Source organism: Podarcis gaigeae, assembly GCF_964106915.1.
Source record: "Podarcis gaigeae genome assembly, chromosome: Z".
NCBI lineage: Eukaryota > Metazoa > Chordata > Lepidosauria > Squamata > Lacertidae > Podarcis > Podarcis gaigeae.
In genome coordinates, this window is record NC_139691.1 from 15918968 (window position 1) to 15946487 (window position 27520).

Below are 27520 nucleotides of genomic sequence, written 5' to 3' on the forward strand. Positions count from 1 at the left end.
ATTATTATTATTATTATTTATAATACAAGAGAGAATGAGAGAGGTACAAAGATGTATATACAACTGTGTACATAATACAATCAAATTATATATAATATCAAATAGCGTTTTACACAGATTTATATTTACAATGTTAAAGTGACCAGCATTTCATGGAAGTCGAACACCATTTGTGAGACAACTCTATATATCATCTCCTTACAATAGGAATAGATATCATCATCAATAGGTACTATTACAAAAAAATGTATATTTTACAAAAACAGAACAGAAACAAATGCCTCCTTTATTGGATGCAGAGTTTACAAACAATCTTGATTGCCATGGAGAGAGAAAGTGGACTGAGATGGAGAGAGGTTTGGTCAGAGTAGACAATACTGATGGACAAATAGTTTGATTTGTTCTAAAGTTATGTTCCTACTTCACAGTCCATCTGTGATGGGAGCAGTTAGCCTGGGATTATAGTGGTGCTGAAACTCTTGTCAATAGCTGATCCATAAGAATTTCACCAGAGGTCAAAGAGAGTATGAAGCTTTTCAGTGGAGATAACAATTCACATCTACGGCAGAAAGCAACAGGGGTCAACCGGAATTCAGAGCTGGAGAAGGTGTGAAGAGTCCAAGAGCCCAGAACCCTGTCCAGTTTGGCTGGATCATCCACCAACCATGAAGTCCCCCACCCCAACCAACTACCTGTTAAGAACTCCAGAGCTCAATTCAGAAACCTGGGATTGAATTCTACCACAGGGGACGATAATGGAGTGCAGGTGCCTGTGAGTGTGTGGGCAGGTATTGTCGGATCCAGAAGAGAAGTGGGATCACTTGATAACTACCACCAAACCTCTAAATAGCCATGTGTGGTATGTGGTGGCCTCGGGATACTTCTGGACTCCATCTCCCATCAGCCTCTGCAGCAAGGATGGCAGGGCTAGCCCAAGATGTGGTGACACCTGAAGCTGACTCCAAAATGGCACCCCTCCCTGCCAAGGAAGAAGGGGGGAGGGAAGATCTACTTCAGGAACGGGGGGGGGGGGGGGAGAAATATTGACATTGGGATCTGCTTAAAATTCCTGACACCCGCAAAGTTGTGAGCTTTCTTTAGGAAGACCCCAAAATTGTTGAGCTTTTTTGAGGAAACCTAACGGCGGAGTGCGCTCCCGCTGCTCGGTCCCAGCGCCTGCCAACCTAGCAGTTCGAAAGCACCTCCAGGTGCAAGTAGATAAATAGGGACCGCTTACCAGCGGGAAGGTAAACGGCGTTTCCGTGTGCTGCGCTGGCTCGCCAGAGCAGCGATGTCACGCTGGCCACGTGACCCGGAAGTGTCTCCGGACAGCGCTGGCCCCTGGCCTCTTAAGTGAGATGGGCGCACAACCCCAGAGTCTGTCAAGACTGGCCCGTACGGGCAGGGGTACCTTTACCTTTACCTTTAACCCAATAATAGTGATTTTAAGCTTTTTGAGCTGTTTCTGCTGCTTTTTCCATTGTGTTGCCCTACATCCTGGTTTTCTCTGACATTTTAACGATTTGGCAAAATTCCCCCCCCCCCCACGCCATTTTTACACCTGCAAACCAGGACATGCCAGGAATTTTCCTGACGTATGGGAAGTCTAGATCTGCTGCCCTGATGGATCCTGCTGCCATAGGAAGAGATCTCACCTTGCCTAGCTCTGGAGGATGACCAACAGTTAAGGATAATTGAGTCCAGCAACATGTTGTTCACTATTCCTGCTTTAAACTTAAGAATGATGTGAAGAAGTGCTTATTCCTCTACCATTTACTTTTCTCTCCATTTTTGCCATGGCTTCATCTTACACTCAGCCTCTTATCTCGTCCCCAGAAATATATCTAACTTGGATGCCTGAGTCAATGGGCAAAATAGAGAGGACCATACAGGCCTCACATCATGAACAAGAAACCAAGATGGTGGAAATCACCCAAGGAACTTGGATGGAAATATTAAAATACTAAAAAAATTAAGAGAGTCCCCCACCTAGTTCTCACACTTAGGAATAATGAGACTTTGCCAGAGCAGAATCCCCTCATCATTCCCGACCAGACCATAAGGTCCATTAATCCCTCCCCAGTGCTCTGTTTCTGACAGTGGGCAGCCAAAGGCTGCTGGGAATCTTGAAAGCAGGGCCCAGAGGCCCCGCCCTGCCCCCCCTTCTCTTGTTCAGACGGTAGACGTGTGCCTGAAGATGGAAGTTCCATTTGCCAAGCCCCACTAGAAGCCGCTGCTGGATGGGTCCACCACAAAAATCCCCCTGCCCCTTTCCCCTGCGCGCTCACCAATGGCTTGGTGCCCACCAGTTCACGGCAGTGCCAGGGGGCTTCCTCCCGACCTCACAGCACCATGGTGGGGATGTGGTGAGCAAGGGAGGTGGGGTGCGGCACAGGCAGGGCCGGCGAATGCGACTGCAGGGAGCCGTTCGGGGGCCGGTGCCTGGCACTCTTCTGGTGGGCCCGCAGGCCAGCCAGCTGGGAATAGGCACTTTGGCAGACCTGGCACTTGTAAGGGCGCTCGCCGGTGTGGAGCCGGACATGGTTGCGGAGGGTGGAGGACTGGCTGAAGCGGCGGTTGCAGAAGCGGCAGACAAAGGGCTTGTCCAGGGTGTGGATGCGCATGTGGGAGCGCAGGTTGCTGCGAGAGTTGAATCCACGGTGGCAGATGACACAGCGCATGCGGCCGGTGGAACTGGCACCTGCTTCAGCTGCGTGGAAGTCCTCTGCAGGGGCAATGGACAAGAGGGAGAAGTTTAGGTTATTTCCAGTAACAAACCCCACTCCCAAACAAAACATCATTTTATACACTTAGGCTTCATCTGTAACTATATATTTAAAATAGTTTCATACCGCTTTTTAAACACTTCCCCCAAAGAATCCTGGGAGCTGTAGTTTGTTCAGGGCGCTGTTATTTCCCTCCCAGAGCTACAGTTCCCAGAGGAATTGTTTAAACCAAGCATAGGCAAACTCGGCCCTCCAGATGTTTTGAGACTACAATTCACATCACATTTGAGACTACAATTCACCACTGGTCCTGTTAGCTAGGGATGATGGGAGTTGTAGTCCCAAAACATCTGGAGGGCCGAGTTTGCCTATGCCTGGTTTAAACCACTGTGATAGCTGCAGCTCTGTGAGGGGAGTAGATATTATTTCATTCGGGTTATGACTTTCTAGATAAAATCTGGTGAATAAGAATGCCTTTTCAGGGGATGAAAAGGTTTTACAGTGCAGTCCTACATGTTATGTACTCAGAAGGCTGGTGAGAGTGAACAATTAATTTTAATTATTATTATTACAAGTTACACACCACTTGACTGTAAAAAAAAAATAATCCCCAAAATTGTTTACAAAAAGAATAAAATAATGAAATAATCAGTAAAACAATAGTTAAAATCAATTATTTAAAACTTTTTTTAAAACAATAAATAAGCTAAAAGCCACAGGTGCTGAAAAGAATACAGTGAAAGCACCTGCTTGTTCTCACTAAGCAGGGAGTTCCAAAGTGTGGGTGCTGCCACACTAAAAGATCTGATTTCTTACAAATCTGGAATGAGTATTATGCAGCTCCTGTAACAGGGCCTGTTCTGCAGATTGAAGCAGTTGAGTGAGCCTACTTGTGACCTTGCAGGTAAGCTGGGTGCAAGCTGCTAAGGGCTTTACATACTAATAGTAACACCTTGAACTTGGCCTGGTAGCAAATCAGTAACCAGTGATCTCTGAGTGCAAGTTTTATATGCTGATATGGCCTTATTGCACCAATTGCAACTTCTGGGACAAGTGTGAGGGGTGGCCCACTTAGAGCGCATTGCATTAATCCACTCCTGAAATAATCAATGAGATATTGAGCCCCTGATTTTAATAAAAAATTATATAATCCTATAGGGCCTGATCCATCCCCACAAAGAGCCCTCTTCCCTCACCCTGCCTGGCCTCAGTAGCTCATGTGCAGTGCAGGGGCTGCCATTTTGCACACAGGAGGTCACTGTCACCCTCCAGTTCACCCCCTCCAGCCATCCCTCGTCTCCCAAGGAGCACCCTACCTTGGAAGTTACTCATGCCCGGAGCAGATGAGCCCACAGATGGGGACGGATCAAGCCCATATTCTATATGTATGTCATTAATGAAATAAACAATGCAATTAATATTTATCATGGAGGGTCGTGCAGCAACATCAGTACCACTCTATATACAACAGGAACGAAAACTTTTAAAAAGACACAGCCCGAATGAAATAATATCTTTTAAAAATTCATTGCATGCCCTCAGATTCCCAAAATTAGCAACCACTTCTCTGCTTTCCCCTGTATAAATACTTCTCCTTGATAGCTTCAAAGACCTACTGTGGGCACAATTATGCCCTGGATTTTTATTGGAAGACTCTATCAGTGCAGACCTGTTTGAGATCTGGATCTCACAACTCTGGAACTTAATGCCGATGGATAAACTGGCAACCCATATGTGAGAGAGTCGAACAGGCAAGAAACCGGATATAGTTTTATTACATATGCAACGTTAATGGGACATGGTTACAGGCCTCCAAGGACATATGGCAATTTGCAGAGTGATATCTTTGTTTATAAATTGAAAGTTGAATGTAATTAACTAAATATTTGGTGCTTCTGTGCAGGAGGCAGGAATTGCTGAATATTGATTGTCGCTTCTTGTATAAATAAGTGAAAATAAGAAAATATTTTGAGGGGGGGTTGCATTCCATCAAACCCCAGCAAAGTAAGATAAAAGCATTAAAAATGGCAGCGGCCCAGTTGATGCATTCGTTTGAAACACAGCAGCAAGATTAAACGTTAAGAGCTTTGTCAATTTTATTTAAAGGCTTCCCCTGAAAAGATACAAAGTGGCAGGCCTCCATCAGGAGATTACCCCCCCCCCCATACACACAAGTTGTGATGCTGCAACTGACGAACAGCAAGAATTAAAGTGCATGTCTGCATTGCAGGATAAAAATGGTTACACCTTTCTTTCCCCCCAGGGATACCTAAAACATTTACAACAAATGGTATTAAAAATATGTGGCACTCAGCAGAAGCTGGAAAAAGAATAACTCGTAAATAGCATGTCAAAATGCTCAAAGGACCCTGAAAAATTCTGTGTGGTTTGGTGGGGTACCATCTTATGTGCATTAGACACGTGAGACTCCCTTTCCTCTGTACAGCGTGGAATTTGACTTTCCTTATGGTCTTAAGTACTTTACCAACCTATTATTAAGTCTCTTCTCAGATATACTGCACTGCTTTTTGTATTTGTTTTGTATTGATTTCTTCAAATTACTTTTTTTTAAAAGAGAGAGAGAGAAAGAAACAGGAGGGACTGATTCCCACTTCCTCCGCACTCCACCCCGCAAATCCTGCAAACTGGCAGAGGGAAATCTTAAGAAAGGAAAGTTTTATACAATGCCAACACTGAGCAGAATTCAACCATCTTCTCACCGTGCTTACTCTTCTTCTGCTCTTCCTCAAGTCCCAGCACTCCAGGGATCCCCAGGAAGGTATTGTGGGAGTTCCCATACCAAACGAGCAATTCTTGATCCGGAGGAATCATCTATAGAGAGAGAAGAGGGGGAATGGCTTTAAAAGAGGCTTAGAAAAATTTATGGAGGAAGAGGAGGCTCTCCATGGCTACTAGCCACGATGGCTAGACTGTGCCTCCATGGCTGGAGGCAGCAATGCTTCTGTGTGCCAGTAGCTGGAAACCACAGGTGGGGGGAGAGCTTTTGTTCTCAGGTCCTGTTTGCCGGTGCGTCTGGTCAGCTGCTGTGAGGATTGTGCTGATACCCTTCTAACCATTATTCTATATTATGATATGTCCAAAGTGTCAGTCCCTGTGCTTAAGGGCTGCAATGTTTAACCAATTAGATTAGGAGTGGGGAACAGTTTTCAGCCCAAGGGCTGCATTCTATTTTGGGTGACCTTCCAAGGGCCACATGACAGTGGTAGGTGGGTCCAGAGGGAAAAGTGAATGGAGCAATGCATGTAAAAATGCCCCTTTGTTTTGTTGGCTAGCTTCTCTGTCCTCCATCCAGGAAACCAGAAGAGGCATTATCAGACCTCAAATTCCCTCAAGCAAGGCCATTGAGGGATATGGCCCTTATAAGAAGAGCTCAAGGGCGTGAAAGTGAGACCTGGAGTGCCATTTCCCCACCCTTGAATTAGATTAATCAATTGGAGAAAAAAGGATAATCTAAGACATGCCATAATCGTTCCTGCAGGAGATATTTATTTCTTATTTATATGTTTAATCTTTTGGCTGCTCCTAGTAGAAGAGGATAGCCTTTTTGAAATAGAAAAAGAGCTAGCCTCTTCTGCCAGGCAAACAGCAGCAGTTTAAAATAGATATATAAACTGTAGATGGAAAGCATCATTTTAAAACAGGCATCCTCTCCACTCTGAAATATCCATCACATACAAGAGGTTATCTGAAAACAGGTGACCAGAGAGGGGGCCTCCTTAGCACTGCCTCCCCACCTTTCTGGGAACAGCCTCCTCACCGAGGCTTGCCCAGTGCTAACTGTAATATCAATTCTGGTGCCAAACAAAAGAGAAAATAAAGAAACATTTTCCAGGCTTGGATGAAAAGGTTACACCAGCCTTTTGCAGAGAAAGGTGGTGCAATTTCTCTGCAAAAACACCCTCACATTCCACTACATCACACAGAGAGCAGTTATTTTCTTTTACGAAAGCTAAGTAGCAAAATGGCAAAAGGCATTAGAGAGATCTTCTGCAGGAGAAAAGAACCTCCCCCTTCCCCAAAAATAAACCTACAAGTGTTGCTAAAATCTTAACTATCATTTTCACATTAGGAGACAAAACCCCAGACATGAAAGATGGCGCGTAATAACTGTTCTTAGCACTTGGGTGTGAGTAGGCTGTGTTTGCATCTGTGTGTGTGTGTGTTGCATTTCAGAATATGCTGCAGGGGTAGATGCTCACTGTGTGTGGTCTTCAGGTTCCAGCATTTCCCCACATTTGAAAAGCTTCACTTGTCCACTAAAGTGAAACAGATAGATCACCTAAAGCCAGCAGTAGAGTGACCCCCAGCCCTCCAGATGTTGTTGGACTCTAGCTCTCCTCAGCCTTGACTGTTCGGCTTCAGTGGTTGGTGGACAACGTAGCTTGGCTACATCAGGAAGGCAAAAAGCTCCCCACCCCCTAAACTAAAGTCCTCAGTTGCAATCTCTGATGGACACATGCACAGATGAGAAAGAAGTGGGCAGTTGTGGCTGCCACCCATTGGAACTGGTATGGTGTAAGGCAGGAAGCGCAACGATAGGTGGCGCCAGAGCCAATGAGGGGCAGAGCTGATGGATTCCAGTTTTCTCCCCATCTTCCTCCTCCCGGCGGAGTTCTACAAAGGCAATTCTGACACTCAGGAGGAAGAAGCTGGTAGCCAGTTCTGTTCCGTGGACTAAATTTAAGAAAGAAGGTAGACAGGGAAGGGCTGGCTGAGGGCAGACTGAAGTTGATGGGGCACCTCCCTGTTTGCCCTAACGGTCCATTCTCCTATAGAAATTATGCAGAGATGTTCTCAGCTGCACCTTATATAAGAGGCAAAGCTAAAAAGTGGATAGCCTCTTAACATGGGTGTAGCCGGGGGGCAGGGGGTAGCTCCCCCAACCAATCAAGTAAATAAATAAAAATACTTAGCTAACTGACCAATCAAAGGCAGCAGAAAAACTTGTACAGGGAAAAGCATATTGTGTCAAACACCTAAAAGTCCACAACAGAATAGAATTTCCAATAAGAATTCCAAAGAGCCGCCCCCTCTGGCTTCCGAGATTTCAAAGAAGAGCCGGCTGGATCAGGCCAGTGGCCCAACCAGTCCAGTATCCTGTTCTCACAGTAGCCAAGCAGATGCTTTTGGGAAACCTGCAAATAGGATCCAAGCCCAAGATCACTCTCCTTTATAGTTTTCCAGCAACTGGAATTCAGAAGCATTATGCCTCTGGTTGTGCAGACAGAGCATAGCCATCGTGGCTAGTAGCCATGAATAGCTCTACACACCACAAATGTGCCCAATCCCCTTCTAAAGTCATCCTAGTTTAATGACAAAGTGCCTTTGGATTTCAGCAGCAGAACAAGTATACCAGTAAATTGCTTTCCCTTGGCAATACATTGGATTCAGTCCTATGTTTCTACATTGAACTCCCCAGCACCAGAAGAAGAATAAAAAGTCTGAAGAAGCGTCAGCAACTTAGGTTGAACGCAAGTATTTTTGCTCTCACCCATTCCCTTGTCCGTAACACCCTTACCTCAATGGCCTTGTAAAAGATGCTGTTCCCAATTTGGACCACCTCCAGGTTCTGCTCCTGCTCATTTCTGGCACACTTGATGTATGTCATCCAGCTGCGATGGTCCTCTTGGCTGGCGTCAATGAAATAACGGACAGTTCCATCTTCATTGAAGACCTGGAAAGAAGGGCAAGAGGGTTTCAGTCCATGAATCACACCCACCTACCACATCTGAATAGATGCATCCAGGTTATCCCACCCCAGAAAAGGTATCATCAGTGTGTTGGAAAAGTTGTAGAAAATTATCAGGAGCATCAAGGCTTAAAAAAAAAATGGGCTTTTAAATCTTTCTGCACCCTACATAAAACTTATTTTTCTCACAGTGGTCAGCCAGATGTTCCAACAGAAAGCCTACAAAACAGAACCCGAGTGCAACAGCAACCCTCTCTTCCTGTGGCTTCCAGCTACTGAAGGCATTACTGCCTCTGGCCATGAATGCAGAGCATTTAGCCACTGTGGCTGGTAGCCGTGGATAGCCTTGTTCCATAGTTGAACCAAGAGCTGCATGAAGAAGTCCTTTCTTTGATCTGTCCTGAATCCTCCAACATTCAGCTTCACTGGATGCCCATGTGTTCTAGCATCACGAGAGAGGAAGGAAAGCTTTTCTCTATCCACTTTGTCCATGCCAGGCATAAACTTATACACGTCTATTATGGCAACCTAGTCTGCTTGTGTGACAGAGCCATCCATTCCACTGCCTCCTTCTGACTCATTCTTTCCCACAGGCATTCCCTGCGTTCCTAATAGCTGCATTAGTTCATAATCATTGAGTCTTCTGAGAAGGCCCATAAATGGATGCTGAAGGCAACAATGCCTCTGGAAGTTTGCCCACCCCCGCAAGTGATATTCTCAGGTACAAAGTCTCTAAATACCTCAAGGACTGCCTCTCCCCATATGAATCGCTCTAGACCCTGCAAGCTTCACCTGAAGCCATTCTTTCTTGCCTCATCTACAAGAGGTCCTGGGGGTGGAAACACAAGAATGTATATTTTCTGCAGTGGCTCTCCGTTTGTGGAAGGCTCTCCCCAGAGAAGCTCCCCTGGCACATTTTGTGTCAGGCAAAAACATTCCCAGGCCTTTGGCTAATTAAATGTTCTATGGCCTTTTAAACGGGGGGGGGGGGTGTTATTGTTTTTGTCTGTTACTATCTGACGTATTTTTGTGTTTTTGTATTGTAAACCCCCCTATGATACTCGGATGAAAGGTGGTATAAAAAACTAATTAATAAAATAATAAATGGGTAGGTTTTATTTAGTTAGCCCGGCTCATAACCATTGATAGACTTCTAATCCTCTTTTCACGCAATCTAAGATGGCAGTTCTCAAACATACACACTGCAGACCACTCAGAAATCACTCAGAGTGGGGATCATAGAACTGGAGAGTTGGAAGGGACCCTGAGGTTCATCTAGTCCAGAGGTCAGCAAACCTTTTCAGCAGGGGGCTGGTCCACTGTCCCTCAGACCTTGTGGGGGGCCAGACTATATTTTTTGGGGGAAATGAATGAATTTCTATGCCCCAAAATTACCCAGATGCATTTTAAATAAAATGACACATTCTACTCATGTAAAAACACTCTGATTCCCGGACCCTCCACGGGCTGGATTTAGAAGGTGATTGGGCCGGATCCGGCCCCTGGGCCTTAGTTTGCCTACCCATGATCTAGCCCAACCCCCTGCAATGCAGGATGTCTCTCAGCAGACTTCTGAGTAAACTTTTATTTGTTCTGGAAATCAAAGCACATATCACTCACACTTGAAGCATTGTGATCTTGCCATTCTAATATGACAGGCAAGCCTGTTTTTATATGCTGGACTAGCATCAATTTGTGGAAATTGTGGGCTGTAGACTAGTCCATTGTTAAGAGTGTTTGCTGCTCCAAATAGCCTCAATCTCTGTCATCAGGAATGGGAGGATAAAAGGAAATACAAGGCCAAGTATACATATTATGGGCTGTTCCGCAACCCTAAGTAAAGGGACATAGCTCAGAGCTGGAGCATCCACTTTGCATGCAGAATGTCCATGGTTCAATCCCTGGCATCCCTTCTTTCCCCTTCCTAATGAGGGAATGCCTATTGAAAAAAGAGGCATTCTTCCATCTCTTGCATCCCATCTCTTTGTTCAGGGATAGAAGACCTGTGGCCTTTCAGATGTTGTTGGACTTCAACTCCCATCATTCCTGGACCATTGAGCATGCTGGCTGCAGGGGTTCATGGGAGTTGGAGTCCTACAATATCTGGAGAGCTATGGCTTCCCCACCCTGTTCCAAGAAGAGCCACCCTCCTCTCTCATGTGGACACACACATGCACACATCCTTGCTTCTTTACCTCCCACATCAGATTGTTGTTTTTGCAAAGGTCCACGTGCTCTGGGGAGATGATTCGGCCAGTGAAAGGTCCCATCTCTGTGCCCGCTTTGATCCAGGTCTTAGAAAAGATGCCCAGTCCTTCTCCAGGGATGGAACTCTGGGCAATAATGACCTCTGAAGGCAGCACCAAGCTGGATAACTTCTGGACCTCTGTGCATCAGAGAGAAAGAGAAAAGGGACAGAAAGAAGTTAAGCTACACCAGTGGTTCCCAAACTTTTTTGGGGGGCCCCAAATTGCTCCCCACCCTACACTATAAAAAGCATTATTCACAATAGCAGTTTGCACAACCCACTAAGGAAGCTAACAACACAATAAAATTCAAAACAGCAATAATTAGTTGCAAATTTATTCAAAATCCAGTTGAAACAATTCAGTGGAATAGAGTGTAAGGAAGTCCACAAATTTCTGATTTCCCCCATGATGACTACTGTACTTCAATTGTTGTTTTTTGGAAATATCAAATAATTTAATGATTTTCTCATTTTTTTATTGGTGCCCCTGCTTCACTAGAGCTCTAAACAAGCACAAATCCCTGTGTTGCAAAATGTAACAATCTACAAAAATGGAAACGCAACACGCAACGTACTTAGGCTGCCCTTTGGGTAACCCAGCATTCGGTGCAAGCAGGAACAGAGCAATGGGAACTGCCTCATCTTTGGATCAAAGCAGCCCAGTATCCCGTTTCCGCCAGTGGCCAGCAGATGTCTCTGAGCCCTTATTAAGCAGGTTGCAAAGGCAAGTCTGTCATCTCTGAACATCTCGGCTACACTGCCTCTGTAAATTGAGGGTATGGTTAGCTAGCAAAGCTGAGAGATTTGTCATGAATTTTCAACAATCCTCAGTTCTTGCTCCTGGTTAAAAATTCCACTAACATCAGTGGGTCCCCCCCCCCCCATACCTTTTCTCAAACTCAGCTGTCTCCAATTTGCAATATGGGAATAACAACAGAACTACCATAACAGAGTTGTCATCCAGAGTCCCAAAAACAACACCTGTTTTTGTACATTGGGCATTTGAAAGGCGGGGGGGGGGCTCAAAATCATGATTTGAGGTTCTGCTACTGCCACTGTTTGCATCAGCCACCTAAGGCAGACACCCCACTTTGCCTAATGATAGGACCAGTCATTCAGTGTCTTATCATCATGCAATGGGTTGCTTGTATCTTCCAAAGTATAAGAGCCCGGCTGCTGGATCAGGCCAAGATCCAGAGGGGAAACTAGGCTTTATTTCACCTGGGTCAAAGACCCAGTTTGGCGCGCACGTGCACATACACACACAAGCATTTGTGTACACATACACACACAGGCTGAGAGCCTCAATGGTGCCCCTCTGAATGCTTCACACCACCCCCTGTAGCTACAGCTCTGCAAAGGCCCATCTAGTCCAGCATCCTGTTCTCATGGGGGCTGAGCAGATGCTCATTGTGGGAAGCCCACAAGCAGGACCTGAGTTCAAGAGCACTGTCCCGTCCTGTGGTTTCCAGCAACCAGCATTCAGAAGCATTGCTGCCTCGATAGGGGTGGAAGAGCATAGCTATCAGGTTTAACAGCAATTGCTTTCCCATTCACAATTCTCACTGTCGAGAGGATGCAAGGGGGGAAAAAACAGAACACTTGGGATGGGTCAGGAAAAGAGCCTGGGGAAAATGGATCCCATATCTCCATAGTGGGAGGAAGGCAACAGGCACGTGTACCAGTAATATGAGCTGCTGACAGTGAAACTGAGAGCTCTCTCCCAGTTCATTGCCACTTTGCTTCCATTGTCATCTCTTCGAAGAGATGCTTTTTTAAAGGTGAGGCGGGTTAAAAAGAGGCGCTCACCTCTCTGGTGCAGGCAGAAATCTAGCAAATTGAATAATTGTGCTGGTGGTACCCAAGCTGGAAACGCAACCCGATCTAGGGGCTGATTTAGGTGAGAGTGTTTGGTGCTAAAGCAGACTGGTGCTGTGTGCACACATTACTGGCTTAAAATGCACTGAGGCCATTCTTTTTCACAATTTGGATTGAATCTGGGATTTTTTAGAGGGTGATGCATCAAAATGCAGCATTTCCTAAGAAAGGACAGGATAGATATGGATGGGGGTTAATGTCATGTGTGTACCCAGTGCTTTTTTTTCTGGGGGGACGCAGGGGTACGCATACCCCTAAACATTTTGTGCATCTAAGTTTGGCCTCATTGAGGGGCAGTATTTCAATATGAGTAGGAAAATGAGAGTACCCCTTTTTTTTAGAAAAAAAGCACTGTGTATACCACTTTCCAAACAAGTGAAGGGAGTGCTCTGGATGCAGAGTAAGATGAAGCGTATATACAGCCAGAGTCCCTGGCGAATACCAGGGGGTTATGGCTGCATTACTGTTTTGCATTAAGGGCCATAAGAGCAGGCTGGAAGAATAATTATGCATTTTTCATTCCAGTTCATAAAGTGCATATGACACTTGATTGTAAAGAAGAACAAAGCAGTTTATAAAATTATGGAATGATCGGGTTTTTTAAAAAGCAGTTCAAAGCAACTATTTGAAACCTTAAAAATTAATTAAAATCAAGGAGAAGCTAAAAACCAGATTGAAAGACACATTATATGTCTCTCTGGGGAGGCTTGCCTAAATAAAAATATTTTTAGCAGGCGCTGAAAATAGATTACAGCAAAAATGGCTGCCTGAGTTCAATGGGCAGGGAGTTCCAAAGTTGTGGGTGCCGCAATAGAAGAAGTAGGATCGAGGTACACTGGGTCCCAAATGAAAGACCAGTGTAAAACCCAATCCATTCTTGATTTGTTGTTTTATAAAAAGGTTTCTAGACAGGATTTTAGTTCTCAAAGGGGTCACAAGACACGTAAGGATGGTGCACATTCATACAAAGGGAACACCCCTGAAGGAATTGTGAACAGATGCCCCTTTGCCTACACAAAATAATGTTGGGAACTCTAGTTTTCCCCTCACAGAACTACAGTTCCCATCACAGTTCCCTTCAGAAACTACAGTTTCTGGTATTATTATTATTGCTATTATTATTATTATTATTATTATTATTATTATTATTATTATTAGTGTGCTTTGCATGTACAGTGTGTACACAGCCCAACCCAAAGTATATAAATTCCTCTAGGAGAATTCACTCATTGCCCCATCCATATGCATAATGCATCACAGAACTGGGTGCACTGACTCATGCTCAAAACCCCACCACCACCATTATTCTCAAACCTTTCCTCTGTCATCTCCTTCTCTGTCTAAATTTAGAAGCACCCTGTGGCAGAGACTAGTCCAGGTTACATTATTATGGAAGTATCACTCCACTTGGATTAAACAGGCCATGCCCACCATGTATATTTAAAGCCTATTTAATGCACCTTTATATCATGTGGCTTCTCCCACCCACCCAGTATCCTCGGAGCTGCAGTTTGTGGAGGGTTCTGGGTAAACTACAGTTCCCATGTTTCTTTGGGGGAGCCACGTGCTTGAAATGTGCACTAAATGTGCGTTAAAAGTATGGTGCAATTGTGGAGAATTATTATTATTATTATTATTATTATTATTATTGGTGTGCACGTGTGTAAGCCCTTTTAAATTGGGAGAGATTGACTATGTTAGATCTATCCCCTGAGTGAGAACTTAGTTCAACGCAGCCTACTCATTCCAGTGCGTAGATGATCAAAAGCCAGGAGTGCAAGACGGCACAGGAGCAGTTGTACTATCTATAAAACACACTCTGTTAAACCTACATGGCAGTCCCCGTTGCAAACACACATCCCTTTTAAAGAGGCAATTGGACTTCTCCAGCTAAGACGCCAACACAGCAATGGAGACAAGAGAGGACTGCTGATCCAGAAGTGGAGCCAATACGAAGTTTGCAGAAGTATGAAAACCATTTTAAGAAAACTAAAAGAGGCACATCCCTCTTGTGTACAAATGAGAACCATGGGAAATAAAGCTAATGGAAAGAAAAATAGGAAAGGAACGGAGTATTATGGTGAAGGGCACGGGTGGGTGCAAACATTTTATCACAAGCCTCACTTGTAAGTAATGTTTGAACATATTTTGGATTCCACAGCTCAAGCTTTGTCTCTGTAACAAAGTACATCATATACACATAACAGAATGCTCTCCCCAGAGAGGCTTGCTTGGCACCTTCATTATACACCTTTAGGCGCCAAGCAAAAATGTTCCCCTTCAACCAGGCCTTGGGCTGATTAACATCTTATGCACTTTTTAAATGTTTTAAATGTTATTGGTTTGTGGTTTTTGTTCTTGTTTTTATTATGCATGTCGTGTTTTTATTTTGTATTTTGTTGCGAACCGCCCTGAGATCTACAGATGATGGGTGGTATACAAATTTAATTAGTAAAATAAAATAAATAAACACCGAGCACCCGTAGAGCACCTCAGCACGCCACAAAAGCAGGTGATAGCGTGAGCCACATCAGCATAACGCATGGAGGAACAGTGTGCTTCCAAGCTATGTTCTCTTGAAGAGATTTGCGTTATTCTTTAGCCATAAGGTTACAGCAATCATTTTTTTAAAAAAATGCTTACCTCTGAATATCAGGCGCCAAGAAGAAAGAATGGGGTGGGCTGTCCCTTTAAACCTGGCTTTCGGCTGTCCTCCATTGGAAACAGGATCTTAAAGCAGATCAACCATTTTGTCTGATCCATCAAAGCTCTCCCTATATGCTCTTAAAATCACTTACCCTCTGGAAATGTAGCCTCCACATTCAGGAAATGGGCCAGTTACCAATTTGCCCATCACACGCACACACACATCCTACAAACACACAGAGACACACAATTGCCACAAACCATCACTGTAGTGTGTGGGGGACCCTTCTCTGTTGAGTGGAACCCTGATGAGTGTCCTCAAAGTCTTATCTTGATGACCCCACAGACCCCTGCCAGGAACCAACCATACATACTAGGAATGCACACGTTTTCATGATAATCCACACAGACACACATCTACAAATCACGCTGAACACAATGCCCATGTGAGGGTACGTGGAATACATAGGTCCCCCTTGCCACACCACCCAACCACAGACCCCAAAAGCACAATCACTTGGCCCTCAGTCGTCAACTTAGAGAGGTGTGCGGATGTTTGGGGTAGCTGTGAATTGGGGTCGTCGTGGAATATGTTGGCAGAGGATTATAGCCCACTGAGTTTTACTCAGAGTACACTCACTGTTGGATATAAGCAAGAGTATTGGGGGCTCCTGGGTGTGGCTTTCTTAAGGAAAAGTATGCATTGGTTAACCACTTGTTTAAGATGTCCCCACTGAAACTTTAAGTTCCACTTCAGGGGAAGAGGGAACGTCCATGGATAAGTGGAAGAGCATCTGCTATGAGTGCAGAAGGCCCAGGCTGAACCCACCACCACCACAATGGCATCTCCAGGGAAGGCAGGCCAGATGCCCCACCTGAAAGTTTGGAGAGCTGATGGTGGTTAGTGTAGACAATATTGAGCTAGCTGGACCCAGGGTCTGACTCAGTGTAAGACATCACTTTTTGTTTTAATCAGTTGCTTATTCAGAACCATGAGGACTAGGTCCTTAGTTATAGGGAAAGGCTGCAGCTCAGCAGCAGAGCATCCACTCTGAGTGCAGAAGATCCCAGGTTCAGTCACCAACGGCATCTCCAGGTAGAACTGGGAAGGCACCCAATATGAAACCCTGGGAAGCTGCTGCCAGTCAGTGTAGACAATACTGAGCTAGATAGTCCTAAGATCTGGACTGGTATACAAGCAATGTTTGTGTTCCAGTTGTGCATTGATTCAAATCTGAACTAAATAGTTTTATGGGGGCTTCAAAATAAGATAAGTCCAGCCCTGTTGCATTGGGAGTGGCGTCCTGCTCATTTTGCTGAGTGGGGTCTAGATATCTGCTGTGCACAAGTCTTGTCCTATTCCTTGCATGGGCAGTGAGAAAAACAGCTCTCTTTCGTCCACATTCATGGGGCCCTTTTTTTGTTTCAAAGCAGCTCTGTTGGCCCACCCCTTTCCAGTGGGCTTGCACACCCTCCCCCTCATCAGTGGCACCATCAGGGCAAGACTTGTCTGGGGATCCTCTCAGCAGAATAAGGTGGAGCCCCCACCCCTCAAATGTATAACTGCCACAGTTGGAGCTAAGTGAAGTTAATGCACATTACCAGCTGAGCTGAGGAACACAGGGAGCTCCACATACTGTAGCTCCATTTTGTTTACACTGACTGGCAGCAGCTCTCCAGAATTTCAGACCGGGTTTCCCTCCCAACCCTACCTGGAGATGCCATCCAGGGTCAAACCTGGGAACTTTTGCGTGCAAATCAGGTGCTCTACCGCTGAGCTATGACCCTTTCCCTAAAAGCAAATTAAGTTTCTAGTCCTTGTGGTTCTGGGGAAATAAACATATTTATTTTGCAGGAACACAAAACAACACACACAGAGGCAAATGGTCATCAAGTCCAGAGTTGAAAATTGTGTGCTTGCTGGTTTCCCACAGGCATTTGGTTGGCCGCTGTGAGAACATGACTGCCAGACTAGACAGAACCCCTGGCCTGATCCAAGCAGAGATCTTTTGGGGATTCTAAACTGCGCCCCTGCTAACCTCACACACAGAGCCTTTTCACTCACAGATCTTCATTGATGGGGTGTGCAGCACAACGCCCCTTGACTGAGGCCCTGTGGGGTGCATATACCCCATGGAACGGGGTGGAGGAGAGCTGGTGCATAATCTTTTACAAGCCTCCCTTTCTAAGCCAACCTGGGAAAAAGTGGGATGTGGAACAAGGGGGTTCCTGGGCTGGAGGGGGGGAGGGTGGAGAGGGTTAAATAGTGTCCATTGCACTCCATAAAGCAATTTGTCACACTGTTTAAAGTGATCTGCATTCATTTAAGTCCCTTGGATAGAAAATCACTAATTCTAAATTCATTAGCCTTTGGAGATCGCTGTTTGCCCGTCCATGGTCGGCCCTGAATGCCCTCAGAAACTTGTTCTAAAAGGCCCAGGAATTTCTCTGGACAAAATGGGAGAGATTAGCTGGTTGACATCCCCTGAAAGGCCACAGAATGGAGTTTTCATGGCAAATTAAGAAAGGAACAGTAATCTTCCAGGGAGGGTGGGGGGAGTGTAGAAGCAGGGAGTCACGGAGATGCCAGCAGGGAAAATAGACTGTCCTAGGATTGATGAATGAGGGGAAAGCACTTGAGACATTCTGAAGAAAAAGAAAAATGTGACCCCCCCATCAACCCTTTCTTCTTCTTCTCTCCACCCCCCCTCCCAAATTGCCCTTTTAAAGTTCTTGGTTTAAGTGGGAATTTCTCCCCCCCACCCCCACCCCGGCCCTCAGGTCAGGCCCAAGTTAACTAAATGAATTTAAAATTTCCTTTATCAGTCAGCTGCTATTACACGCCTAATAAGAATTTAAATGCCAAAGGCTTTTCAAAGAGAGAGAGAATGAGGCTCATACTTTTTGGGGGGTGAAGAGCTAAATTCAAGGGGAAGACAGGGAGTGAGAAAGGCAGAAAAGTATTATTTTATATATATATATATATAAAAGATAGATTTAAAAACATCTTTGGGAAGGAGATCAGAATATGGCACAAATTTACACTCTGGTTATGTTGAGGGACAGAAAAGTATGTGTTTAGTTCTTCTGAAAGGGCGGGTGAGGAGAAGGAGGGGAGAGGTTTTTGGAGACCATTCAGAGAACACTGATGGGAAAATCCCAGTATCAGAGTGCTTTCAGAATTGGTGTATTAGGCTTTTACAGAAGCTGGATGTGTTGGCTGATTGATTGATTTTGTTTTGGGGTTTTAATTTTTATTTTCTCCTGGGGGAGTGAATCAAGGTCTCCTGTTACTTCATCCTTTTCCAGGGGTGGGTGGGGTGGAGATCCCAACCTGATCAAGCTTTTTAGATTTCCTTTTGAGGACAAATAAGTTACTTCCCATCCGTCCCCCTCTAGGAACACATACTTTTGCTGCCGGCATCCTTCTATCTCGAGGGACAATGGAAGAGAATGCTATGGTGGGGTAAAATGAAACTGTTGGAGAGTTACAGCGCCTGCTGTGGAAGCTGCCTCCATACTGACTCAGACCACTGGCTCCATCTGCTCAATACTGGCTACACGGATTAGCAGTGGCTTTCCCAGGATTTCAGGCATGGTTCTCCCCCTACCTGGAAATGCCAGTGAGACCTTCTGCGTGCAAAGCAGCTGCTCAACCGCTGAGCTACTGGCCTTCCCCTTAAAAAGAACTAAGATGCCAGTCCTCGTGGTTCTGAATTCGAGTTTGATTTAAGTAGGAACATGGGGAGCTGCCTTCTACTGAGCCAGGCCAGTGGTCCATCTAGTTCAATATTGCCTACACTGACTGGCAGCAGCTCTCCATGAGGTCTCTCCCAACGCTACCAGGAAATGCTACTGTGGATTGAACCTGGGACTTTCCAGCTTTACCGCACTTCCCTTTATTTCTGGGGTTGCAGAGAGCGCAAGGAGAGAAACTGATGATTTTTAGCAAGACTTTTACGCATAGTTGGTTAGAGGGGGGAAATTATTTTCGAAAACCCATGCTTTGGGGGGAGGATGTGAGATGAGGGGCGGAAGAGGGGGTGCTGGAAATTACTCAGCACGTTTTTCTTGTGAGCCAGGGGTTCTAAAAGAAATTTGTGTCTCGCAGATTTGGGGAAAACAGATCCCTGATGAATCCACAGGCGGAATGGGATGCCTTTAGGGCATTTCTTAATAAAGGCACATTTCTGTTTAGGACTTTAGGCGGAGCTAATACTGTCGAGAGGAGAGCTACCTCGGGGCTTCATCGAGTCCGGTTTCAGTGGGAGAGATTTCGAAAGCGCACCTCAGTTTTCCTCCTGGAAGGCAACCTCCCCCCTCCTCCCAAAAAGTACGTCTTGGAGTCCCGCTGAATATTGCCCAGGAATGCAACACTCAGTTTATAGCCCTCTTCGGGGTTTTTTAAAAAAACCAGACAAACTTCCTAAGGCTGTAACCCTAACCCACTTACCTAGGAGTAAGCTCCAAGGGATGCAATAGAACTTACTCCCAAGCAAGCACGACTGGGATTAAACTTTCCAGCTGCCATCCTGACCCCACTTACCTGGGAGCAAGACCAGTTGAATGCAACAGGACTTACTCCTGAGTAGACACGGTTAGGTTTGAGCTTGGAAATTATTCTCTCACACCCTTCTAGACCTCTATCCACACACACACATCGACCCTCCAGGAGGTCTCTGAGGGTTATAGACTCACCTCCAGAGAAGGACTGAGCCAGGACCTCCGCCGTGAAGGCCGTTTTGGGGTTGCTGTGCGCCCCTCCTCCGCCTCCTCCGCCTCCACCGCCACAGCCCCCGGCGGCCTTCTCCTCGAAGAGCTGCTCGCCCAGGACGTTCCTCCACCGGCCGTAGAGGAAGCTGTGCAGGATGTCCGACGTGATCACCTCGGCCAGCGAGAGCCCGGGCCCCTTCAGCCCCCCCTTGAGGACCAGGGCTTCCGCGGGGAGCACGGAGCCCATCATAAGGACAAGGTGGGGCGAGGCTTCAAGGGAGATGGTAGGTTTTGGGGTGTGTGGGAGTGTGTGTGAAAGTGGGGGGCAAGCTTGGAGCTGGGGGTCAGAGACCCTGGGCAGCTGGCTCTGATCTGTTCGGGGAAAGAGAGAGAGAGAGAGAATGAGAGGGAGGTGGGCTGTCCCAGGAGCAAGTGGAGACCCCCAAGCCACTGCCTGCTTAGCAAGTGGCAACAGAGTCTTCTGGGCCCAGATCCTGAGGGCTGGTACTATATATGCGCTCCGATGACCCCTCTAATTGGTTATTAATAACCCCCCCCTCCTCTACCACCCTGACGTCGCAAGATAGACTTGTTCTACCAGAAGGAGCCAGCGCTTGAGAAAAGGGAGAGAGTGGGAAGGAGGGAGGGGGGCCCTCCTCCTTTACAGGGGGTGGGGGCAGCTGATCTAGGCAGAGGTGGGGGGAGAGGGAGAGGCGGAGAGTCTGCCTTTCCTAGCCCACCCTGAGCCCACCAATGGAGGCAGAGACAGAGAGAGGCAGGACGATGTGTAGGGGGGGGGAGAGAGAGAATCACATCTTTCGACACCTGCTATTTCCAAAGGTTCCTGGCACACACAAAAAGCCTTGCCAGCCTCTTTAAACAACTCCCGGGAGGACTAGAGAGGAGAAGAGAGTTTAAAAATTAAAAATAATAATGTTGATAATAATCTAGGAAGGGATTCTGGCACACGCAGAGATCTCATCGCACCTGCAAGGTCCGGGGATCTATCCCGCGCCCCCCCCCCTCGATTGGAAAGAGGGGTCTTTTCTTAAAGCGCAAAGAAGGGAATACTGAGGCTAGGATGAAGTGGGTCTTCATTAATGGGGCAAGTGGAGAGCCTCCATACACCTGCCCAGAGGTGTAAGGAGCGAGCGATCGGCTGGCGTTCCAGCCGAGAAAGAGAAAACGACGAGAAAACGAGAACCGGGAATCTTAGACGTGAAACTGACCCGGGAAATGGACGAGGCGCGCTGCGCTTGGGTTGGAAACTGAGAGACAGCGCCGATCGGAGGGGTCCTCTTATGTTTTTGAAACAGTATGAATAAATATAGATAGATACTTCTCCCACCTGCCCCAGCTCCCAAATATTACGCAGACCTCCTCAAAATCTCGAATCCTGCTTCCCTTAGCAAAATCCACAGCACGCGCGCTTTAAGATGTTCGATTCCTTCCTAAGAGTTTCTGAGCTAGTGGAAACGGGGACCCGCGCGCTTCTTTGGACCCTCGTTTCCACCCAAGCGCTTTCTCTCCCAATCCGATCGCCAGATATTATGGACACAGGTCGTTTTGGGAAGAGACGGGGACGCGCGGCGAAGGAAAAGGGGGAGCTGAGTCCCCATAGGAAACTCGGGGGCGCTCTCTCACACGCAAAGATTGAGGGTTGTTCAGGAAGGGCAAGTCAGATAGAATTTTAGTGTAGGATTAGGTGTGAGAGAGATTGAGAATAAGAGACTCTATAGAAGAAATTGTATTAAGCAGATAAGTCAAGAGGAATTTTCTGAAGCGCTGGAGCTTGTTCGAAGAACGTCTCTACCTAGCTGGATGGATGGGGCAGAAAGAAGGCGAAAGCCGCTCTGTGGAGCCGCTGCTCGGAACCGCTTTTAAGCGGCAGAAACGGGAACGTCTGAATAATAATAATAATAAACTAGCCTTACAGAATTACCTGGGTGAAAATACAGAATGTCCTGGTCGTGTGCTGATTTTTTAAAAGCAACAATCTTTATCTGTCTCACGCATACCATACGCGCTTTTTCGTTTTAAAAACGAAAATGTTTTTTCATAGTTGATGTTTTGAGGGATGATCAAGAAAGGAATCAAGGATTCTAAATAAAAACAAATATTCCAAATCTGTCAGTCTCTTTCTTTTTCAAATAACGCCGCCCCACTTTTTTAAATCCGGAGTGGAACTAGATTAGAGAGAGAGAAGCAATTTGTTTTTCTTACATTTCAGAACAGAAATCTCCCCCCTCCCCTCTTTAATACCAAAAATGATAATGTCGACGGCTATCGTTATAACCAATGATAATTAGATACGGATCGGTTCCCCTTCACCACCAATTAAGTTGCCTCAAACCGGATCAAGAAGCGAAAACGCATTCAAATCCGTTTAGGCGCCTACGAGACAGGGGTCCAGGTCTAGGATGTCGTCTTAAAGCTTCGCAAAGTGCATTATCCCTAAAACTCTCCGGCGGAATGCAGGATCTGCCCTTTTAGGCTGAAGGCTACGGGACCGAGAAAGATTTGATTGACGGCTGAAAAAACCCCAGTAGGAAACATTTTTATTTTATTTTCTCCCCGGCATCCCCCACTTTTCTAAGCGTCAGTAACAGAAGCAGATTATAGGGGCGACGCGCTATTTCTCTCCCTGGGCATAAACACGGTCCTGAGAGAATAGAGGGTTCAAAAACAAAACCCAGGCAGCCATCTGCGCAGCCCGGAACCAGGTTTGCAAGTCCCGAACAGGTAATCGGGAGTCTCTTTCCCAGGGGAAAACGGGCACTGCCAGGCTCCTCGGAGCGGCCACCTTTCGCTTAGGGAGGATCCGATATGTAAATCGGAAAGGAACTCAGAATTTCTATTATTTCTATTATTACTAGTATTATTGGCGGCGTCGGCGTCATTAAACAGAACCACAGACATCTGAAATAGGCTAAAAGCAACGCCTTAAACTCGGATTTAGGGGCGCAAAGTTTGTGAACAGTGGAGAGAGAGAGAGAGAGAGAGAGAGAGAGAGAGAGAGAGAGAGAGAGAGACGCACAAGCGCACGAGAGAGGTAGATAGAAGAAACACGGAGGCACATACATCAAGACAGACAGGCTGACTGACAGACAGACATGCACACCCACCAGAAAGAGAATTAGACATACACAATTAGATACACGCAGAGTTAGATAGATATGCACAAAGGTATACACCCACACGCTATAGAGAACGAGCGAGAGAACGAATTAGATGAGTTAGATAATACACATCGGTACGCGCACGTTATTTAGAGAGATACGAAGAAAGTTAGATACAGAAAGACACGCAATATATAGTTATGCACAGATATACACGGTGGAGTTAGACACATATGCACACTATACATACATAATACACACATATAGATACACACAGAAATACAGATAGATATAGGGAGTTAGACAGAAACACGAAAACCAGACGTATTGGAGACTCAGAGGTTCAAATTTAACACCCCCCCCCTCCGCAGACTTCCCAGCTCAGCACCTCCTCAGTCGTCCCCTTTGAGATCCTCACGCTTCCCCTCCTCAAAAGGTAATTTTGCCACTGGTTGGAGGACCAACTTCGCAATCGATAGGTCCGAGGGGGGGGGGGATAAAATATATCCGGCCTCACCGTCCCCTAAGAAGATGTTTTAGGTACAGAAATATATAATATTAAAAGATTTAGAGGGGGAAAGCTATTCTCCAAATAAATGAGTAAAAAGTCTGTTGTGTCTTTAAAGCTCCCTGGATTTCTTAGGTAGAGGCGTAGGAAGGCTGATTTGCTTTGCCATTCAGGTCAATAGATATGAGGCAGGGAAAGAGCTTGCATTTGACTCTTTGTACTGTATGACGCGGATTCTCACAACCGCTTTACACGGATCATCTATTTCGCAAGAGGTTGAGGTTGAAGACGAAAACGGAGCGGAGAGGTGAGGTTGGGAAGCTGAAAACCTCTTTCCTTTGACAGGCTTTTGTGATCGCTGACCCGGGTTCACACGGGTTTCCCATCCATACTAGCAAAGTTGCGCCTGTGAATGTTTTGCTTGTTGCACGTACGGATTTGTTTTTTTTTAAAAAAAATCTTTAGTAAGAAAGAAGCTTGAAACGGTGGAGTACAAATCACTTGTGAAGCAGCGCGGCCCCGTGGCAGATTCATCAACACGGAGTAAAAGGATCTGATCATGGATAGGGTGTTTTAATTGCATAAATTTTATTGCTAAATGAAAATTCCGGACGGGAGGAGAATAGAGTACTCTCTTTCGCAACAGGCATCCATCCGCGCTTGCGAGTTGCCACCTTTCTTCCTGGGTTTGTCCTCGCGCCTTTAACGCGCCACACGCGTTTCGGAGGGGAAGCTGCGCGTGGGGTTCTAATCCTAGGAAAAAAACTCTCCCAGCTGATTAATTATTTTTGCCTGGCTGTTGCTGGTTAACAAAAGTAGGGGGTGCGGGTTGTTGACGTGAAACCCAATATGCTTTATCTCTGTAGAGACTTTTTGCTTCTCCTGATCGGAGGACACATTGCAAGGGACGAAACTCGCGTTCAGCAAAGGCTTCCAGCAAGGTCCCATCAGCTGCTCATTTCAGGCAGGGGTTGTATGCGAGGGAAAGTTTGCAAATCACCCGGAGGGCTACTCATGAGCATATTAACACTAAGGCTGCCCAAGGACTTTACTAGGCACCCAGAATATTAGGAGAACAGACACCTGTTTATGGGCCATTTGCAAAGTTAGAAAGTACAGCTGCAAATGTGGGGTTTAAATGTCACAGGAAGCCAGTCAGTTCTATCCAAAGCATCAAAACTAAGTTATTTGACTGTCAGATCTCTTCACCTATCAGGAAAGTTCCTCAGCTAATTTGCATCCAACCTTCGGTCACCTTCCAAACCAGTTCCACTTCAATCTGATCACACCCCCACTAACGTCAGAAAGATCCTTCTCAGAATCAGTTCAACTGTCCGTCAGTTACTCCCATTTATTACTCCCCCAAGTCATCCCTGGGGAAAGTCTTCTCAATTTAAGAAGCACATAGTTAAACTCTAGAATTTAGACCCAGAAGAAGTAGCAATCGCCACCAACTCAGATGGCATCAAAAAATTAGGCAAAATCATGGAGGACAAAGCTCTTGATAATATCCTACTCAGCCACCATGAAAAATCACACACCCTTCTTTTGATTTCCTCTGAATCTGTTACTCTGAAACACTCATGACAATTGACTCTGCAACACTCATGACAATTGGGGGCCCAGGCTATGTCAGCCTAGCAAAGGCTACCACCCTGGTAAAGTAGCCTGGATGTGGGACCTCATGGGGACTCACCTGTAAGCTGCATTGGCTTATATCATGGATGGGGGAACTTTTTCAAAACTTTAGGCAACAGCCTTTAGGATAGCCATGTCTAGAGGTAAGAGAGCTTTCAAGTCCCCCCAGCCAAAATACATGAACGGGACGGGGGATGGATGACGACCCAGATTCAGCAGCTCATAACTCATCCATCTTCAATAAGCCCCTTCACAGGAAGACACCACTTCCAAGTTTGCTTCACATAAATTCAGGTGCATCCATTACCAAGTTCTGGAGCACACCCTACAGGAGCTGATGTTTCAGCACTAGCCTGGCTCAGACTGAAAGTCTATATAACAGGTGAAAACTCTGCCCCTTTCTGGCTCTCAGGAAGGCTCCAACTCTGGCACATGCCTACACAAGCGTCCCTCACCTCCAGAGCAGTCTTGTGCAGTTGGCTCAATTACCCTGGCCCTGGTGGCCACTCCATTAGGGCAAATGGGGCACTGCCCCACCAACCTCAGTGTGTCCTCAGCCAGCCCCCACCTGCTTTCCTTTCTTACCTGCAACCAGTCCAAGGGGCAGCCCTGTCTGCCAGCTTTCTCCTTCTTAAGTCTCAGGTTGCCCTTGTAGAACTCAGCAGGGACGAGGATTGGGGCAAACCTAGAATTAGTTTGTTCTGCCTGTCACTGTCTGTGGCGCCACCTACTGTTGGGCTCCCTGCCTTCCACCCTACCAATTCCAATGAACACCATCCATCACTAGTCCTGGAATTAATTGGGGGGGGGGGGAGCAGCTGGCCCAAGCTCCACCAAGAAGCTGAAGCAGCCAGCATGGGAACCTTCAGCGCTGTGGCTGGAACTGTGGGATCTGGAGGTTCTGCTAGTGTGGGAGTCCACAGGGGTATTTAGGGAGGCTTTTCACTGGAGACAGTTTTAGGGCAGCACAGCAGTGATTTAGAATGGTGTGAGAGGCCGAGAGGGATGCCAAATTTTAGTGTTGCACAGGACACCACTAAAGTCTGAGAGCCCAAAGTCTGCCACTGCTTTCGCAGACACCCTAGGAGGTTCTGGAGGGCACACTGTCACCTGCAGGCACCACACTGGCAAAGCCTGACCTAAACAGCCTCCATTTCTTCGGCTGAACTGCATGAGGTGCTTAGATGTGAGGCTGCACTGGAGGATTTGACAGAGGGCCAAGAATGTTTTTATCTCCAAGTGACTCAGCAAATAGATTTCTTCAACTTAATGCGGAGCCTAAACTGACTGCCAGGTCTGAATTGTGGAAGGGATCTATGGTAGGCACCCACCACTCAAACCAAACTGGTCTGACCAGCGGGTGATATCTGAGGTACTGAATACAGTGGTACCTCAGGTTAAGAACTTAATTCGTTCTGGAGGTCCGTTCTTAACCTGAAACTGTTCTTAACCTGAGGTTAAGAACTACTCTATAGAACTACTCTATTCTCATATTGTATCATATCATCATATCATCATATCATCATATCATAGCATGGAGATACATACTTGCCTGGGCTTTAAGATAATAACCTGCTGTCTCCTGCCCAGCTTTACAATGTTACAGATACCACAAGCTGGATACACCCCCTCTCTGAAACTGCAGTCAGGATATAGAAAATTCTGAGCCAGATAGACCCCTAGGTCTGACTCAGTAAAAGTCTGATGAATTGTGGCCAGAAACAAAATCAGTATCCACTGCAGCGTTTACTGGATCATTGTGACATCATCCCTATGAACATTCGTGGCCAAGTAGTCATGGTTTGGCAGCTGTGATGCTCAGGAGTTGTGAAAGTGTGTGCAGAGGGTCAAAGAGCACCGGTTGTGGACACTTGGCTACTTGGTTGTGGACACTTCAGGAACCAGCTTGGCATAGAGAAAATGGATGCAGAAAAGTTTTGCTCCCTCTCTCATAACACGAGAACTCATGGATGTCCAACGAAGCTGGATGTTGGAAGATTGAGGGCAGATAAAAGGAAGTCCTTCTTGATGCAGTGCATAGTTAGACTGTGGAACTCGCTCCCACAGGAGGTAATGATGGCCCCCAACTTAGATGACTTTAAAAGAGGATTGGACTGATCAATGGAGGTTAAGAGCTGTTTAAAAGTGGAACTGACTCCCTCTCCTTCCTGGGAGGTTTTTAAGCAGAGGCTGGATGGCCATCTGTCTTGGATGCTTTGGCTGACATTCTTGCATGTCAGGGGGTTGAACTAGATGACCCTTGGGGTACCTTCCAATTCTATGATCCCAAGGCTAACAATGGCTTCTAGCCGTGATGGTTACATTCTGCCTTCA

At 46.2% G+C, this 27520-nt stretch overlaps 1 protein-coding gene and 1 long non-coding RNA gene across 8 annotated transcripts; one reads left to right on the plus strand and one right to left on the minus strand.

The window, feature by feature from the left end:
- Positions 1–265: 265 nt before the first annotated feature.
- On the minus strand, positions 266–26894 carry PRDM12 (PR/SET domain 12). Of its 7 annotated transcripts, none has more exons than XR_014560045.1 (9): positions 26735–26894; positions 21864–22023; positions 19907–20293; positions 10632–10822; positions 8266–8421; positions 5447–5558; positions 4043–4105; positions 2289–2725; positions 266–559 (listed from the first exon to the last, which is right to left on the minus strand). XR_014560045.1 is itself a non-coding variant. In XM_083721474.1 (9 exons), the coding sequence occupies exons 2-9, from the start codon at positions 21940–21942 to the stop codon at positions 554–556; spliced, it is 1218 nt and encodes a 405-aa protein (XP_083577600.1). In that variant the 5' UTR covers positions 21943–22023; positions 26735–26894; the 3' UTR covers positions 266–553. The 7 variants fall into 7 exon arrangements, 3 of the variants coding, with proteins under 3 accessions (XP_083577600.1, XP_083577601.1, XP_083577599.1); XM_083721474.1 differs by having other exon boundaries at positions 2502–2725; XR_014560042.1 differs by lacking the exon at positions 21864–22023 and having other exon boundaries at positions 26759–26894.
- On the plus strand, positions 8359–9562 carry LOC310836370. The gene is made up of 2 exons (XR_014560049.1): positions 8359–8513; positions 8628–9562. It is a non-coding gene; the product is annotated as an uncharacterized lncRNA (long non-coding RNA).
- Positions 26895–27520: the final 626 nt, after the last annotated feature.